At 38.4% G+C, this 15,711-nt stretch overlaps 1 protein-coding gene across 1 annotated transcript in view; it reads right to left on the bottom strand.

The window, feature by feature from the left end:
* Window positions 1–15,711, bottom strand: part of Ddc (aromatic-L-amino-acid decarboxylase) — a 204,993-nt gene that overhangs the window by 173,866 nt on the left and 15,416 nt on the right. The window contains exon 2 of the mRNA XM_090396490.1: window positions 3,827–3,940. Within this exon, the coding sequence (XP_090252616.1) occupies window positions 3,827–3,940 (114 nt within the window). The remainder of the gene's footprint in view (window positions 1–3,826; window positions 3,941–15,711) is intronic.

Genomic DNA, 15,711 nt, shown 5'->3' with positions numbered 1-15,711 from the left:
GGAATGGTAAAAAATTGATTGACTTTGTAGTTTATAATAACCTAAAAATAATGAATTCCTTCTATAAACATAAAGACACATAAATATACTTGGGCAGCAAGAGGATGGAAATCAATATTAGATTACTTTATAATAAATGAAAAAACATCAAAATTTTTACTAGATGTTAGAGTTCACAGAGGATATGAAATAAGCAGTGACCACTTCCTTGTTAAAATAAAATTAAGATTACCACCTAAATGGCTACAAGTAACAAGAACAGAAAAAAAAATTGAAACATTTGTTTATAAAACTATACTATTGAATAACACAAATGTACAATGGCTATATGAACAAAGAATTAACCAGTATCTAGATAAAATAAAACAAAATGAAGAAATAGAAATAGAATGGCTTAATATAAAAACGATACTAAATTCAGCAGCAAATGAAAGCTCAGGAAAGACCAAAAAATTCAATAAAAGGAAAAAACTGAAGATCTGGGATGATACAATGAAAGAAATAATCAAAAAGAAAAAAGAAGCCTATCACAAATGGTTAAGCAGTAAAAGATTAGAAGATGAAATAGAATATAAAAGAATAAGAGCCATAGCTAAAAGAGAAGTCAGAAAAAGACATAGAGAATCATGGAATAAATTTGTCTCTAATTTAGAACATGATTTATATAAAATAAGACCCAATGTATATAAGATTTTGAAACACTTAAATGCAGATACCAAAGAAAACATAAAATTAAACACTGAATTGAAATTAGAAGAATTTCTAAATTTCTACACAGAATTGTGGACAGACAAATATTTTAAAAAAGACAACTGGCAAACAACGAAAATGAAAAGGAAATAACTAAAGAAGAATTATAAATCAGCCTGAAAGAAACAAGAAATGGAAAATCACCTGGAGAAGATAAGCTAGGTTCAGAACTATACAAATATGCAGGAACAAGATTCAGAGAAAGACTCTTTTTTTAAATAAAATTTATTCAACTGGTATCCCCCCAATAGAATGGAAAAAAGCAATTGTGATTCCTATCTTTAAGAAAGGTAACAGAGATGACCCTAAAAACTATAGAGTTATCAGTATACTAAATTCCTGTTACAAAATATATAGCAGAATCTTAAATAGAAAACTAATGAAATATTCCGAAAACTTTATTTTAGAAGTACAGAATGGATTTAGAAAAGGACGATCATGTATAGACCCGGCCTTTTGCCTAAAATTAATAATAGAGAAAATAAGAGAATACAATTTAGAAACACATATTGCATTTATTGACTTTGAAAAAGCATTTGACAAAGTTAAAAGAAACATATTATTTAACATATTAAAAGAAAGACAAATACCAAATAATATCCTAAAAGCTATTACAAGTATATATGAAAATAATCAAATACAAATAAGATTAAATCAAGAGCTATCATATACGAGGGAGATAAACCAAGAGGTCAAACAGGGATGTCCCCTCTCAGCAACTCTTTTTAACATTTACTTACATAAAATAATAATAAAATGGAATAGAAATATACATCAAGGAATTAGACTTTCTCCTACAGTGAACTTAAAAACCCTCCTTTTTGTCGACGACCAAATAATAATTACAAATTCTGAAGATAACTTACAGAAAGCCATTTTAGATCTAAATGAGATAGCCAAAGATTATGGTATGATAATATCAACAGAAAAATCCAAAACTATGGCCTTTAAAGGACAAGATCCAGCAAGAACTAAAATATTAATAGATAACAAGATCTTAGAACAGGTGAATTCATTTAACTACCTAGGATGTACGATCATATATGAAACTGAAAAAGATATAAATGTAAAAATTGCAAAATATTTAAAAATAACAGGTGTAATTAACTCTATATTTAAACCAAACCTAGTTCAAAAACAAACCAGGCTAAAAGTATACAATACATTAGCCTTACCGGTCTTAATGTATGGAAGCGAAATCTGGACAATAAAACAAAAAGACAAACAAAGATTAACAACAGCAGAAATGAAGTTTATGAGAAAAACTGCAAAGTATACCCTATTTGATCACAAAAGAAACGAGGAAATTATGAAAGAATTAAACCAAGAACCAGTAATAGAAAAACTTAAAAAAATATAAACATAAATGGATGGAAGACGTTCAAAGAATGAAAACAGAAAGATTACCAAAACAAGCCTTAAAGTACAAGCCATTAGGAAAAAGAAAACCAGGACGTCCTCTTAAAAGATTCAACGATGACTTCTAAGGCCGGAACAGGCCATGCTAGGCCTAAATCCTTGATACGCATGATGATGATGATGATGATGATGATGAAATATCTTCTTCCTTAGAATAAAATCTTCCAACCCCTTTTCATCTTCATAGGGAGTAGGCGAAATGTCTGGAGATTTGATAGTCATTGAAACTTCTCCCTTAGCCATTAGAAATAACTGGCTTAAGGCCATCAAGTGATTTTAACACGTCCAGTGAGGAGAGTTCAGCAGGCAACTGCTGCCATCTCGTGGTCCTGATCATTAAGATTGTATATTACTGTCTGAAATATTGTGAGTTCTAAGGTCGCTTTTCTTCAGTTATGAAATTAAAACCTGGAGTTTCCATGGGGAAAAAACCATACTTTCTTCTGCAGAACGATTAACTGGAGAAACGACCGAAGTAAGGCGTAGAAAAAAAGTTTCCCTAATCATTGACTAGAATCGAACTTATAAGTCCAGTTTATGCATACAAACTCGATTTTCAAAGGGTTGCACAAGCGCTTTCTTCTTCATTTGTTTTAATAATCCACGAGTAATAAACCAGTTCATGTTTCAGAGGTAGTGGGAAAAGTGTTTGAAAGGCTGCTTAGCAGATTTTAGTGAGGAAATAGGAATCTGACATTGGGCAGTTCTATTTTAATGGTCTTGATGCATTTTATAATAAGGTTGCCACTGGAGTGAAAACAGGAAATGCATATGCAATAATTTTTTTTCCAGAATTTGCAAATGCCACACGATGACCTGGTATTGAAACTTAGTGGTATGGATATTTGAAGGGGGATGATTAGTGGTTTGCGGACGGGGCAAAATTCAAAATTTGAGAAGGTGGGAGCATAGGATTTTGAAGTGGTTTCATTGGCATCGCTTCTGGATGACTTAAAGATGCTGATTTAGTGGGCTAAGGATTTAAGTGTAACGATGTCAAATGGAACATATTTGCCGGCCTGGTTGGCCGAGTGGTTAGCCTATCCGCTCTCCAGCCAAAAGGCTGCAGGTTCGAATCCCGCAGTGGGCATGGATGTTTGTGAGTGTCTGTGGAAATACTAGTGGTGGTGGTCGGCGGTAGATGGCGTTAGTGTAGTTGCGGTCAGTTAGTGGATTGAGTAGTGGAGACAGTTGTTGTAGAGCAGGTGCTCTCCCTCGATGAGTCCTTGGACTCCCTGGAGGTGTCAAATAATAATAATAATAATAATATTCCACTTTGATCAGAGGAAATGGAATGCAGTGTGCTATATTGATCGACCTGCGCTTCAGGAGGTGAAATAAATGAGGAACCTACTAATTGTTGTTGCAGGCAGGCTGACCTCTAGAATTCTGCAAAAAAAACTCTCCTGCATCAGCAATGTGTTGCAGGAGAGGGAAGTGAGTGCGCTGATGTTAAATGATATCAAAGTGAGGTGTGATCGGTCCAGTTTCATAAAAAACAGGAGACCTTCTACGCCGAATGATTAAATAATGAACAATCGAATATCATGTACGTGGAAATCTTGAAATAATGCATAGCCTAACTGCACCAGAAAATGATCTAAATAGCATTTGACATTTTGTTTACAAATCTCATGAATATACTGGAAGAACATACCCATGAAAATCCAATGCAAGTGAGGGCACTCGATAATATCTCGGCACACATGGCTGGGTAGGAATTTGCTGTTGGAAAATAAGCGTGGAAATGAGGACTGTTCCAGTGCGTCATCTGCCAAATACAGAATTAATAGAAATATTACACTCGGGACAAAACATCTCGTTTACACATAAAGGTTACATTAAAACCTCCGTTAAGTGTATAATGAAATAATTATTCAGCAATTCTAAGTGATGAACAATAAAAATTACCATGCAATGGACATATAAAGTGCCGTCCTGCTTTAAAAAAACATCACACGCAAAAATTCTACAGTTTCCGTTTACTAAAATTTCTAAAATGTTATCTAAAATTTGAAAATTATTTATCTAAAATTTCTGCCTTGAACTATTCCTTTGTATTGTTTATATTCTGGAGCAATATGGAGGACAGAAACCAGACTGTAACTTAAACAAAGAAAGACTCTAAATTAAAGATGCCATAAAAAAAAAAATTAAAGATGCCAAGAAATTATATTCCTAGTCTAATACTTTATCTTAGCATAGGCAAATAATGTTTGCGCGTGAAGTATCTCCATTAGCACATAATTAGCACATGAAGTATCTCCATTAGCACATAGCTGGCACATGCCTATCACTGATAAGCTAAGGTTCCCTTAGCTTATCAGTGATAGGCACTTGCCAGCTATCTCTGATAAGCTAAGGGAACTCTTACTGCCTGTCAGTCTTCAATTGTCACATAAGCCTAAAATGGCTCGCCTACTTCCTTTGGGAAATAAAAGGTGCTAGAAGATTTTTTTTTTATTTATTTATCTATTCCACATCGTCCAGCTTATGCAGCAGCCTTCGGTGCTGTATTCTGTCAAAAGTCCCTTAGCAATGTCCAAACGTATCATGGCGTATCCATTTCCCTTGCCTAACTGAACTATAGCATTAATTTATTTTAGGTGAACAAGTTTCTCAACCATGGCCTTCCCTTAGTAAACCCATGCAGTTCGTTGCAAAGTTTAAAGTTGCTGATAGTCGATTTCTATATGCGAGCTCTTACCAAATTTTCAATCTTTGCACCACCCTCTTACCATAGATGAATTGGCGCACATTCTTTCCGCTCTTGTAGAATTTTCCATGTGCTGAGCCTTTAATTGTACGGCTAGATCAAATGCACAGTCAGTTCACCTGAACTCTGCATAGTACCCGTGCTGATATCCAATTAGGCATACTGCCGAATTCTTTGTTTGTGCAACTGCTCTCCTCCACTTCTTTCTCATACGCCTGAGTTTCTTCACCAGGCGAAGAGGCAGCAATGAGCACAATGCATTACACACCAGGTTGGTACACTCATTACTTGAACAATCTCTTCTTCTTCATTTGCTGCTCATACTATCTGCATTCAGTACATTCTTTCACATTCATTCATTCATTCTCTCTCTCTCTCTCTCTCTCTCTCTCTCTCTCTTACAAGTAGAATTCTTTTAGGATGTTTCCTTAGCTTTCTTTCACATTTATTCTTTCTTTGACTTGTTTTTTAACTGTTCTTTTTGCTCCACATAATTTTCATAACTGACTTCGTTTTTATGCAATACAGTATTCCTTCCATGTTATCTTATTCTTAAGAAACTCTTGATAATATCATTCCACATCCATTTCACTGGTACTCCATTTATTCTTCGAACACATTCCGATATTGCATCTTTTAAATATGTTTTCGCGCCTCCCGTTGCCGATGTCCTGCCCATCTAGCAACCGATAGCATGAGATCGAACCTATTATTCTCAGTTGGTCATAATTTCATGATTTTTGTTTCGCACGTAACCTTTTCTGAGTGGAATGTTCATGCACTCAGCCACTTCACAGATCAGTACATCATGATCACTCCCACCAGCTGAAGTCAGAATAGTTAGGTCATTAACTGAAATCCCCTCTGACACTATAATCAGATCTGACTCTTTGACTTCGAGTTCCTTTTGTCACATACTTGTGGGAGTTGTCTTGCAAGTGATCAATAAATTCGGATTCGTTCTTTTCATGAGACTTTACTGCTACTCAATCAATATTCGGATAAAGAAAGTCAGCATGATGATTATTTGTTTATCTCCCATATGGTTTATTTCGTCGTCACTAGCGACCGATTCACTTGGTCTATATCAATACCCATTATGTATTTGATCTTGTTAGACTCCACTTGAGCCTCCGTATAGACGAAGCCCTTTGGCCGGAAAGACCTGGGTTCGATCCCGTCAGTGACGTGAGGAACTTTTGTCTGGTCTTTTTCGACTAAAGGTGAGTTAATCGGTCTCATATGGAGGTATGAGACCGGCTTTTTCATCCGGAAACTCGGATTTTTCGTCCCCCCCGAACAGGCAAACCGGCCCCTTGAACACACATGGATTACAGTAATGAATACACCTCAGCCATATGCCCGTCCCGAATCCGGATAAAAATGGGAGATTGAGGAAAGTAATGGTGAACCACCCTGTAAAAATCTCACCAGGAATACTTTGTGGGCAAAGCCTACAAAGTCACCTACGGTCGGAAATGACTCAAAGAGGAAATCAGTATCAGACTCCACTTCATACCACGTGGCTTCGAACTCACTGCTTCGTGAAAAAGTATTACTAATATTGCACTCATAGTTTTCTTCCCTAACTGAACTCAAGTCATTCTATATCATTAGACTGTAATGCGCGCGTGTGTGTGTGTGTATGTGTGTGTGTGTGTACATAGACGCACATTACAATAAAAATGTCGTCATTACTTGGCGAGGTGGCCGTTAACCTATTAGCATGAAAACGGGCACGCATGATATTAGAGGTGAGCGATGCACTGTTTGTTACAAGTTGCTGATCGACATGGATAAAAGACCTTGATCTGACGGACTTCGACAGAGACATAATTGTAGGGAAAAGGTTAAAATGTGGTAATATCTAGGAAACTACCAATATTGCAGGCAGTTCATATGGTTTTGCAGTTAACGTGTTGCAAGATTGGTGGAAAACTGGGCAGAACTGCAGCTACAGAGCCACAGATGTCATCTAAGTCTTACTAATACTCAGATTAGAACTTGGATTATCTGACTTGCCATCCTCGATGATGAGGAGTAAGCGTAAGTACCTCACTGAGCGGTTATTCTGGAGGCCCATAAAATATTGACTTACTGTAAAGGTTTAGGAGGAGAATTATGGTCCGGAAAGCATCACCATTCCTCCCCTGGTTAAATTCCATGCTCAGCTCTTCCACAGTTTTCGTTCATTGGATTGCACGAGATGTAACAATCTACGTTCATCACTGGCAATGGTAAGTCATGGCTCAGTGACTGCTGTTTTTCCCGGTATCCGTCCTCCCTTGGAACTCCTTAATTACAGCACTCTGCGAACAGCCTGTGATATAGGCATTTTCCTGGATACGGAGACCTTTCAACCACTATACCAACACAATTTCTTTTTTTTTTTTTTACGAAATACGAGATCACGTCCCTTGTCCCTTGATCAGCAACTTCGAATGAAGAGTACGTCAAGCGGCTCCAGTATCATGTACACTCGTTTTTCAACGTGACACGAGCGCCGCTTGGCGGGGTAGAATGGCTGACAATGAAATGAAGGGAGTGGATATAATTGATATGAATTTGCAAACAGTGAACTGTCTGCGAGAGATATTCAAGTGAGGAGGACGAAGGGTGTGACCAGAGTGAGGGTGAACGAGGCATGGTACTAGGAGCAAGAATGGGCAGATACCACTCAGTCGAAATTGTTGACCTGCTAGGATAAGCAGGTGAATCAGCGTTTTAGGTCACCGAGAATGGCGTGGTAAACAGAAATCATCACGTCAACACCCGTGATGTGATGGCTGGGAATGATTGATGCTAGAGGCCGACCAACTGGATCGTAGTGAAGTGTAACAGACGTGCAACAGTTGGTCAATCAGGAATCGTGGTTTTACTGCGCGGTCATTTGATGCACCTGAAAATGTAGATCAAAAGAACGTCATTAAATGAGCGACTTCATAAAGGTGTAAATCAACTTGGAGAAAATTTGTGCCTTGTCTTAGGACAGTGAATTAATTTTCTCACAAGTGTGCTGATGAAGCGATAGAAATTAGAACTGAAATTATTGTTTTCGAAATGAGAAATTCGGCCTAAGCTCGATGCGGGCATTTTTATACCCCAATGGGGTTGCCTGATATTATACATTTTTACGACACCGCAGGGTATGCAGCAGAGTGTTAGAATGAGAGCACGTCTTTGATTGTTTCACTGTTTTTAAATCACCGTTTCGGGAGCCACCAGTGAAGTAGTTAACTGTCCTCTTCTGGTTCTTGGACAGTATCTCGGGCATCCCTAATTTAAGCTGCATTCGAAATACATCAACTGAAAATAAAGGTAATTTATCGGGCGGTTTTTACTCCCCGTATCTTGTACTTGATTTGCTGCCAGCTGTTGGTTGTACATTCGCGGTTTATTTACTGAACCCACAGCTCTGTTCCTGTAATTATTGATTTCTTCGTATTCTCTCCCTCACTAAGATTTTCTTCACAGTGACGGTCTACTCTTTCCGCTTGGGGTCGTATCACAAGATAATCTGACAAAATTAAATAAAAAAATATTTCTGATTCTCTTACTTCATTTTTTATTTCCTTGGCTTTTAACATTGTTTTAAATTCGATTCCAGAATAACCTGAACACTTTGTTAATGATTACAACTAGCACTAATGGTAAATCTGAAATCCAGCTGTTCAGTTGTAACATCACGTCTCGAAGAAAAGTAAGCGTCAACTGACGGTGTACATACACTGAGTCACCCTCATTATCACAAACGTGGACTTACAGCACCTCTACCCCCCCCATAGCTTTTATTATTATGTGACACCCCAGGGAGTCCAAAGACTCATCGAGGGAGAGAGTGCCAACAGCATCGCACGATTGAATCCCTTCCAACTCCTAACCGCGCTCAAACTTGCTTAACTTTTTGCTGAGCCATTAGTAGCAGAGGCTCTACCAATCGACCAACCTTTGCTGGCAATAATTAATGCCAGCAGCACCCAGGGGGTGGACCCTCCCAAGTACTAACTGGGCTCAGGTTTGCTTAATTTCAGTGATCAGACGAGAACTGATGCTTTCAGACCGATACGGTGTTTCCTAATTCTGGTGGTAAAACGATCCATTTAAGTGAAAAACTGAAGTGAAGATGAATTTCGTAAAGATTTCAACCTGCGAAATCCAAGTTTATAAACAGATTGAAATCCATTTTGCGAAACACACATAAAGCATTTAATATCGATTCGTGTTTTTCGATTTCTAAGTATAGCCTGCAGTATTTCTTTTCTTTGTCTTCTTAAATGAGCCCCTTCTCGTTCTCTCTCCCCCTCCCCCGAGAATGATTGTACACTCCCACGAAACACAAGGCATTCGAATTGGATACAGAGATTGTTAATCGTACGGATTTTTTATTTTTATTTATTATTTTTTTAAAATAATTTGTTGCAACGGAAACATTTTTTTTAACGAAATTCAAACCGCATTGCGTGCTGGCACAAAACACAAGTTCGCTCCTCAGCATAACATGACTGATGGACGTAGCAGATGCTTCGCTTCCTTCTTAACTGCTACGAAACAAACAAACTGACTGACTGGATGCAGGTGCAAAAGTATTCCGTTGCGATTTTAATCCTCCTTCTTTTCGTAAGATCGGACTCACTTTAAGTTGTCAAAAGTGAGAACGGGAGAGTGACGACTACGCGCGCGTGCTTAAACTGCCCCTCCTAGCGCACGAAATAAAATAATTTTCCTGCAACGCAATTATCAGAAGGATGTGACGGTTAAGTTGTGTCGTGTTCGCAGCGATGAGAAGTGAGGATCATTCGAGTGTAGAAAGCGGGGGGGGGGGGGGGATTGCCCTTCGCGAAAAGGCTTTTGCGAAAATTGCAAACCCGGTGTCTCGTGATGTCCCCACGAGACTGGAAGGCGTTGCAATGCAATCAGCACGAATGGGGATCGTCATGCACCACTTGCATCCAAGCGATGGTCTTAAAATAACGATCTCTCTCTCTCTCTCTCTCTATGCGGGTGATTTCTCTCTGGATGTATGATGAATAGTACAAAGGTCACTCGATGTACAGAGCAACAAAGAAAAAGGTTTTGTCCGTCTGCCTGCCGACATGGATGTATACAAAATGGGTTGAGGTGGAGCTGAATTTCGTAGTAAAATCTTGAACCTTGCTTACCGAGGCAGTATTAGCGTGTTCCTGGATAATCTCTACCTGTAATGCTAACATGCCATAGGTTTACATAACAGGCAAAATCACATGATAAATACAGAGCACTACAGTCGACCCCTTTCCTCAGAATAACATAACTTCCATTCTCTGCTGTAATGTCAAAGCTAATTGACAGAAGGCTGTCAACTACGTTAACTTCCTGACACTAGGTCATAAAGTGCGTCATCGAAAGAGGAAATCAAAAGCCATTCTCTCTCTTTTTCTTTTGTGAGAGAGAGAATATATATTTTAATAAATAACAAAACATATAAAATAATAAATTCACAGTGAAGAAACGAGATTTCTCAGAAATAATTTGGAACCACATAAACACACCAAATAAAATATGATTTCTGAACATAAAACCAATAAATGACCATAAATCCAATGGGGAATAAAAATAACCGTTTTCAGGTAATTGAATAGGAAAATGGAAGCTCAAGAACATCATGATTGGATGAGATCGGAAAACTCTCTGTCTCAATTTCGTAACGGGAAGAGGAAGCAAAAGAAGAAACACGCACACACACACACACACACGAGGCGCTGACTGTTCTTATGAGATGAATTATTAAGGTGAAGCTTGACATGTGCTGTGTCCTTAGAAACCGAATATCGTTAATCACATTCCCTTTCATTCGCTGAGGATTTCAGCTCACTCGCGCACAAAATGAAAGGAATGCGATGCATCCACGTAAGAAAGCCATTTCTGGAGATCAACTTGCTCAAACTTTCAGATTTGTAATGGTGCTCTTCACACGCACTTTAAACTCAATTAGTGCAAAAGTAGAAAGGAAGAAAGGATAGAAAAAGTGTCACCTTCATTAACCAAATCCGTTATTGCCGAAATGCAGGCTCATAACACAGTAAAATATAACTGAAGAAATGTTTTAAAAGGTGTTTAGAAAAAGAAAAAAAAAAGATAGCGCGTATCCTGTTTAAAAATTATGTTGAAAACAAGGTGAATGTTTAGAAAAATTGTTTCCTTTCAGAAATATTTCCCTAAAATTCTCATATTCAAATTTCCGTATCGGTTGCAGTGATGACGTTTCTGGGGGGAAAAAATATCGCGAGCACTGAAATGAAAATAAATAATTTGCTAACCAAATTATTTCCACGCTGAAAGGAAATGAAAATGACCTCGAGAGAGTGACAGTTGGCAGAAAAAGGACAATCCACGAGATAATAAATGAGATTAATTGCTATCTAAAACGTCAACGTACCTCTTTTCCACCTAACAGTGAAGGGTCCCCATGGCATCGATGGAAAATAAATTACGAGGGTGGCCAACGGAAACGTTGCGCAAATTATTCCTATTTATTTATTTTACGAGCACACACGTGGACTATACGGGCTCTCAATGGTGAGTACCATAAATTGTCCTTCCTATATCAAGTGGACACATCGGCAAGAAAGACAAAACTCCGCACACTTCAGAACCACTGAGCTTCGATGTGTCGTTCCTGTTTGCTCAAATTCCAGCACACCAGATCTTGTTTACAAAATATCCCCCCCCTCTTCGCCTGACATTTGCAAACACTTTAAACACTGTACTAAATCTGGTATTTCACGTTAAATCAACAACCCTTAAACAATTGGAAGGTGTAGCACTCTGCTTTCACCTCCTGTTGCCAATTCGTAGGCGGATTTTTTTGAACTGGTACTAAATTGATTCCATCCCCTCTTCAACAAAGTATGGCTTAATTGTATAGAAGATGTCTTTGCCATTTGGCCACAAATACAGGGAATCAGATTGGTTTCTCACGTGTTCAGTCTATCGGAAGCCGCCGACATACGCATGCGCGACACTTCGCATTGCAACTCTGTCCAGAAAACTGGAATTTTCAAAACTTTCAAAATTTTTCAAACTTCATTCTCGGGATTGGCACTGCATCTGTAACAACTTGTAACATTCGAACTTAAAAAAAAAAAAAAAACCTCCTAAATAACCTGTTCAAAACGAACAACACACTCCGCTCCCGGCCAGATTACACTACACATCCCTATTATCCATCAAAGGTACAACAAAAGAGAGACTGGACTCTCTCTTAAAACAGCAGAAATTTAGAACAGTCCACTAAGTTTCCTGAAGAACTTTCCTGAACAAATTTGTGATCCTTCCTATACTCCGATCAGCGGTAATCCCAGGGGATTATCACGCAGAGCGCCACTCATTCGCGTGGTTGTCCTTGCTCTCGAGGTATATTCTATTCTAAGTTTTAGCTTAGTGCGTCTTTGAAGAGCCTTTGACGATTCTCCCTTGAGCTGGCGAAACGTCGGAGTGTAAATAATGAATTCAGTTCATAGTAAATTATTGCATTTCATTCCAGTTTTAATTCCAGAAACTTCAAGGATAAGCAGTTTCCCGAAATGTTTCATCTTCCAGAAGCCATCTTCAAGACACACAGACTATCAACACGCGGCTTATTTTAGGAAGGGTCGCAAATGTATAAGCGGCTTGCGAAACCCACTGAGATGACACTTCCCGAACATTCTGCTAATAGTGTCTACCAGATTAGTTTTGCCGACCAGCATGCACGTGTGTTGTCCATACACTCAGATTGTCAAGAGAGAGAGAGAGAGAGAAACACGCAAAAAAAATTATAAGCTAACAAATGAAAGAAATGGTTGAAAAAACTCATAAAAATACCGTAAAGAAACGAAGGTGCGTTTTAAGGGCACATTTCATTATTTCATATGGGGTTCCCCTTTCCTCCCTGTCCCTTAGGAAGGGTTAAGCCCTCCTAATGAGGGATTAAGTATGTGTTTATGACTGTAGCAGTGTGTTCACGGGCCGGTTTGCCTGTTCCGAGGGACGAAAAACCGGAGTTTTCGGGTAAAAATCCCTCTACCTCAGTATGAGACCTCAGATGATTGTTAACGATACTGCTTTAAGTGAGATTGATAAACATGATGTATGCTTTGTATAAAATGAAGAGAGATATATGCAGATATTAACAAGCTAGTTAAGTGATAATTCCTTAACATGTTCATTGCCAATCAAGCGATATCGCGTGATGCGAGTTATCACCAAACGGCCGATCACGCGTTATCGCGTGGACGTCGCTAACTAAATAAAAAAGATAAAAAAAATTTGCCCATCACACGAAATTTTAATTTTCAGCTTGGCAATGAAAGTGTTAAGCCAGGTAGATAACATGAGGTGTGTTTTGTATTAATTGAAGAGAGATATCTGCAGATATTAAGAAGTTTGTTAAATGATAATGCTCTAAACTAGATAGATAACATAATGTGTGCCTTATATAGATTAAAGAGAGATATGTGCAGATATTAAGAAGTTGGTTAAGTGGTGATTCTTTAAGCGAGATAGATGACATCATGTGTGCCTTGTATTAAGTTGAAGTAGAGATATATGCAAGTTTGTCTTTAGAGTTTCTCTTTTTTTAGAATTACAGAGGATCACCCTCTGTTTTATAGTGTATAAAATATGCCTGTTTGTTGACCATTAAATCCTATGTTGCATTTTAACGAAGTTTTTGCCTGATCTTATTTTTCATTGCAATGCATTGATCTCAAATAAAAATCGAACCTAAGCGGGAAACATTGATATAAATAGAGAAAAGGGACAGCACTGCAAAGCAAACTGATAACTTGGGAACGATTAAGAGATTTTTGTTGTGGAAGATTTGATAACCTACTGGAAGTACTGTGTTTCTTGCACCATATTGAGACATGGATGGCTCAGTCGAAAAATCTAAATAAATATTTTCATTGCTCTCAGGTGGAAGGAGTACAGAATACTAAAAGTAGGAACACAGAGTACAAAAGGAGAACCGTGTAGATTAAGTGAGGATATTATAAAATAAACCCCCCGATTAGAAAAGGCGCAGTAAAATCATAGGATAAGGAATTATAAGAAAAAGCATAATTTTACAAACAGGATTAGATAGATAGATAGACACACACACACATAATTTTTACAATATGGCGTTTGCACACCACGGCGCTTGACCGCACGAAGGAAGACTTCTTGATTTCGAATCTAGTCGGCGAATAGACGAAATTTTTCTAAGCCTTTTTCCGACCGGTTCCCGAGTTAGTCAATCTCTGGCACGGGCAAGTGGGATTTTTCTCCTGGAAACTCGGGTTTCTCTTTCCGTAAACTCAAGAAAATCAACCGTAGAACTCACGTTATTTCTGACATTAAATATATTGTGTTAGGGTTAAGAACCACGAGATGGCAGCACTTGTTGAGCTGTCTCTCTTCACTGCATGCCTCTTAATTAGTGATAGTTTTGGACCAGCTATCTCCGATTGGGTACCAGTGGAGATTGAACTGCCCATTCAGTCTCCAAACGTTAGATAGGGCTAAACAACCTTGCCTACTCCTTATAAGGGAATAAAAGGCTATAGCTGATTTTTTTTTTCATTTTTATATAAGAAAAAATACAGGGTGGCCATAAAATAACTTTCCATCTTTGGAGGCATCTGTAGCTAAAACCAATAAACGGAATGAGATCAAATTTTATATTGAGACTTTTAAAGGCATGAGGAGATGATTTCCGCGAATAAAATATTTAGTACCAAAAGTCGCCGATAGGATAAAATTTGGCGCTGGCAGAGCCAAAAACAGTCAAATATTTGCAGTAAACGCAGGTAAAAAGGATTACGCAAATTTTATTGTGTGTACGTGACAGTAACGCCTCCCAATAACTGCCTGAACGTTCCCAAACCCTTAAAAAGGGATTGGGAACGTTCAGGCAGTTATTCGAATGATTGACGAATTGTGCTCAATATGCGTCCTACCTTGCCTCAACGTGCTTTACTTGTTAAGTTGTTTTACCTTAAACAGTGTAATGCCGTAGCGGACCTTCGGGAATTTAGAAGGCTTCATGACCTGTGTACAGGTCCTCTGTCAGCTGTAGCACTGAGATTAAGAAGTTTGAAGAAACTGGATAATTAGGAGTTAGACCTGGCAGAGGACAGGAAGCAGTGCAAGAAGAGACAGTAACAGACGTTTCTACTGCGGTGTTCGACGACACAGGGACCAGTACTGGTCCAAGCGCTCGTGCCATTGCTCGCAAACTTGATATAGCTTATGGTACAGTCGAAAATCTTATGGAAAATGCTTCACTTCTATTCGTATAAGTTCAGTCGTGTGCAAGCACTAACTACCGCAAATTATGATAAGCGCATTACCTTTGTGCTAACGTTTCTTTCCCGAATGGAGGTCAATAATGACTGGCCTTGGAGAATATTGTGGGGTGATGAGGCTCATTTTTATCTGAATCGGTCGGTTAACACTCACAACTGCGGAATTTGGGCATCTGAACATACCAAAGCAATCCAGCAAGTACCACTGCATTCTCCAAAAGTAACCGTGTGGTGTGGCTTCATAGCCGGTTTCATAATAGGACCATACTGTTACGCCCCCCCTTTCTATAGTTATGCCTATTTTGTGGTTCAATTACGTCTCTTTCTTCCCTTATCTCACTTCTATTATATTCTAACTTTTTCTCTTAACTTGGGGCCGTATTTTATTATAAGGATATGGTTTGTGAATTGAAAGCAAAGAGATTCCCACCAGACAATGGCAGTTCCTTTGTTTCTGAGCTAATGCTGGTTCTTACTTCGAACTCAGGGAAAATTTCTGTTTAGCTGCGCCACCTTAAG

This window comes from Typopeltis vanoorti, chromosome 8 (genome assembly GCF_054136105.1).
Source record: "Typopeltis vanoorti isolate ZY-2024b chromosome 8, IOZ_Tvanoo_1.0, whole genome shotgun sequence".
Taxonomy (NCBI): domain Eukaryota; kingdom Metazoa; phylum Arthropoda; class Arachnida; order Uropygi; family Thelyphonidae; genus Typopeltis; species Typopeltis vanoorti.
Note: the sequence above shows the minus strand (reverse complement) of the source record. Positions and strands in the feature narration are given on the sequence as shown.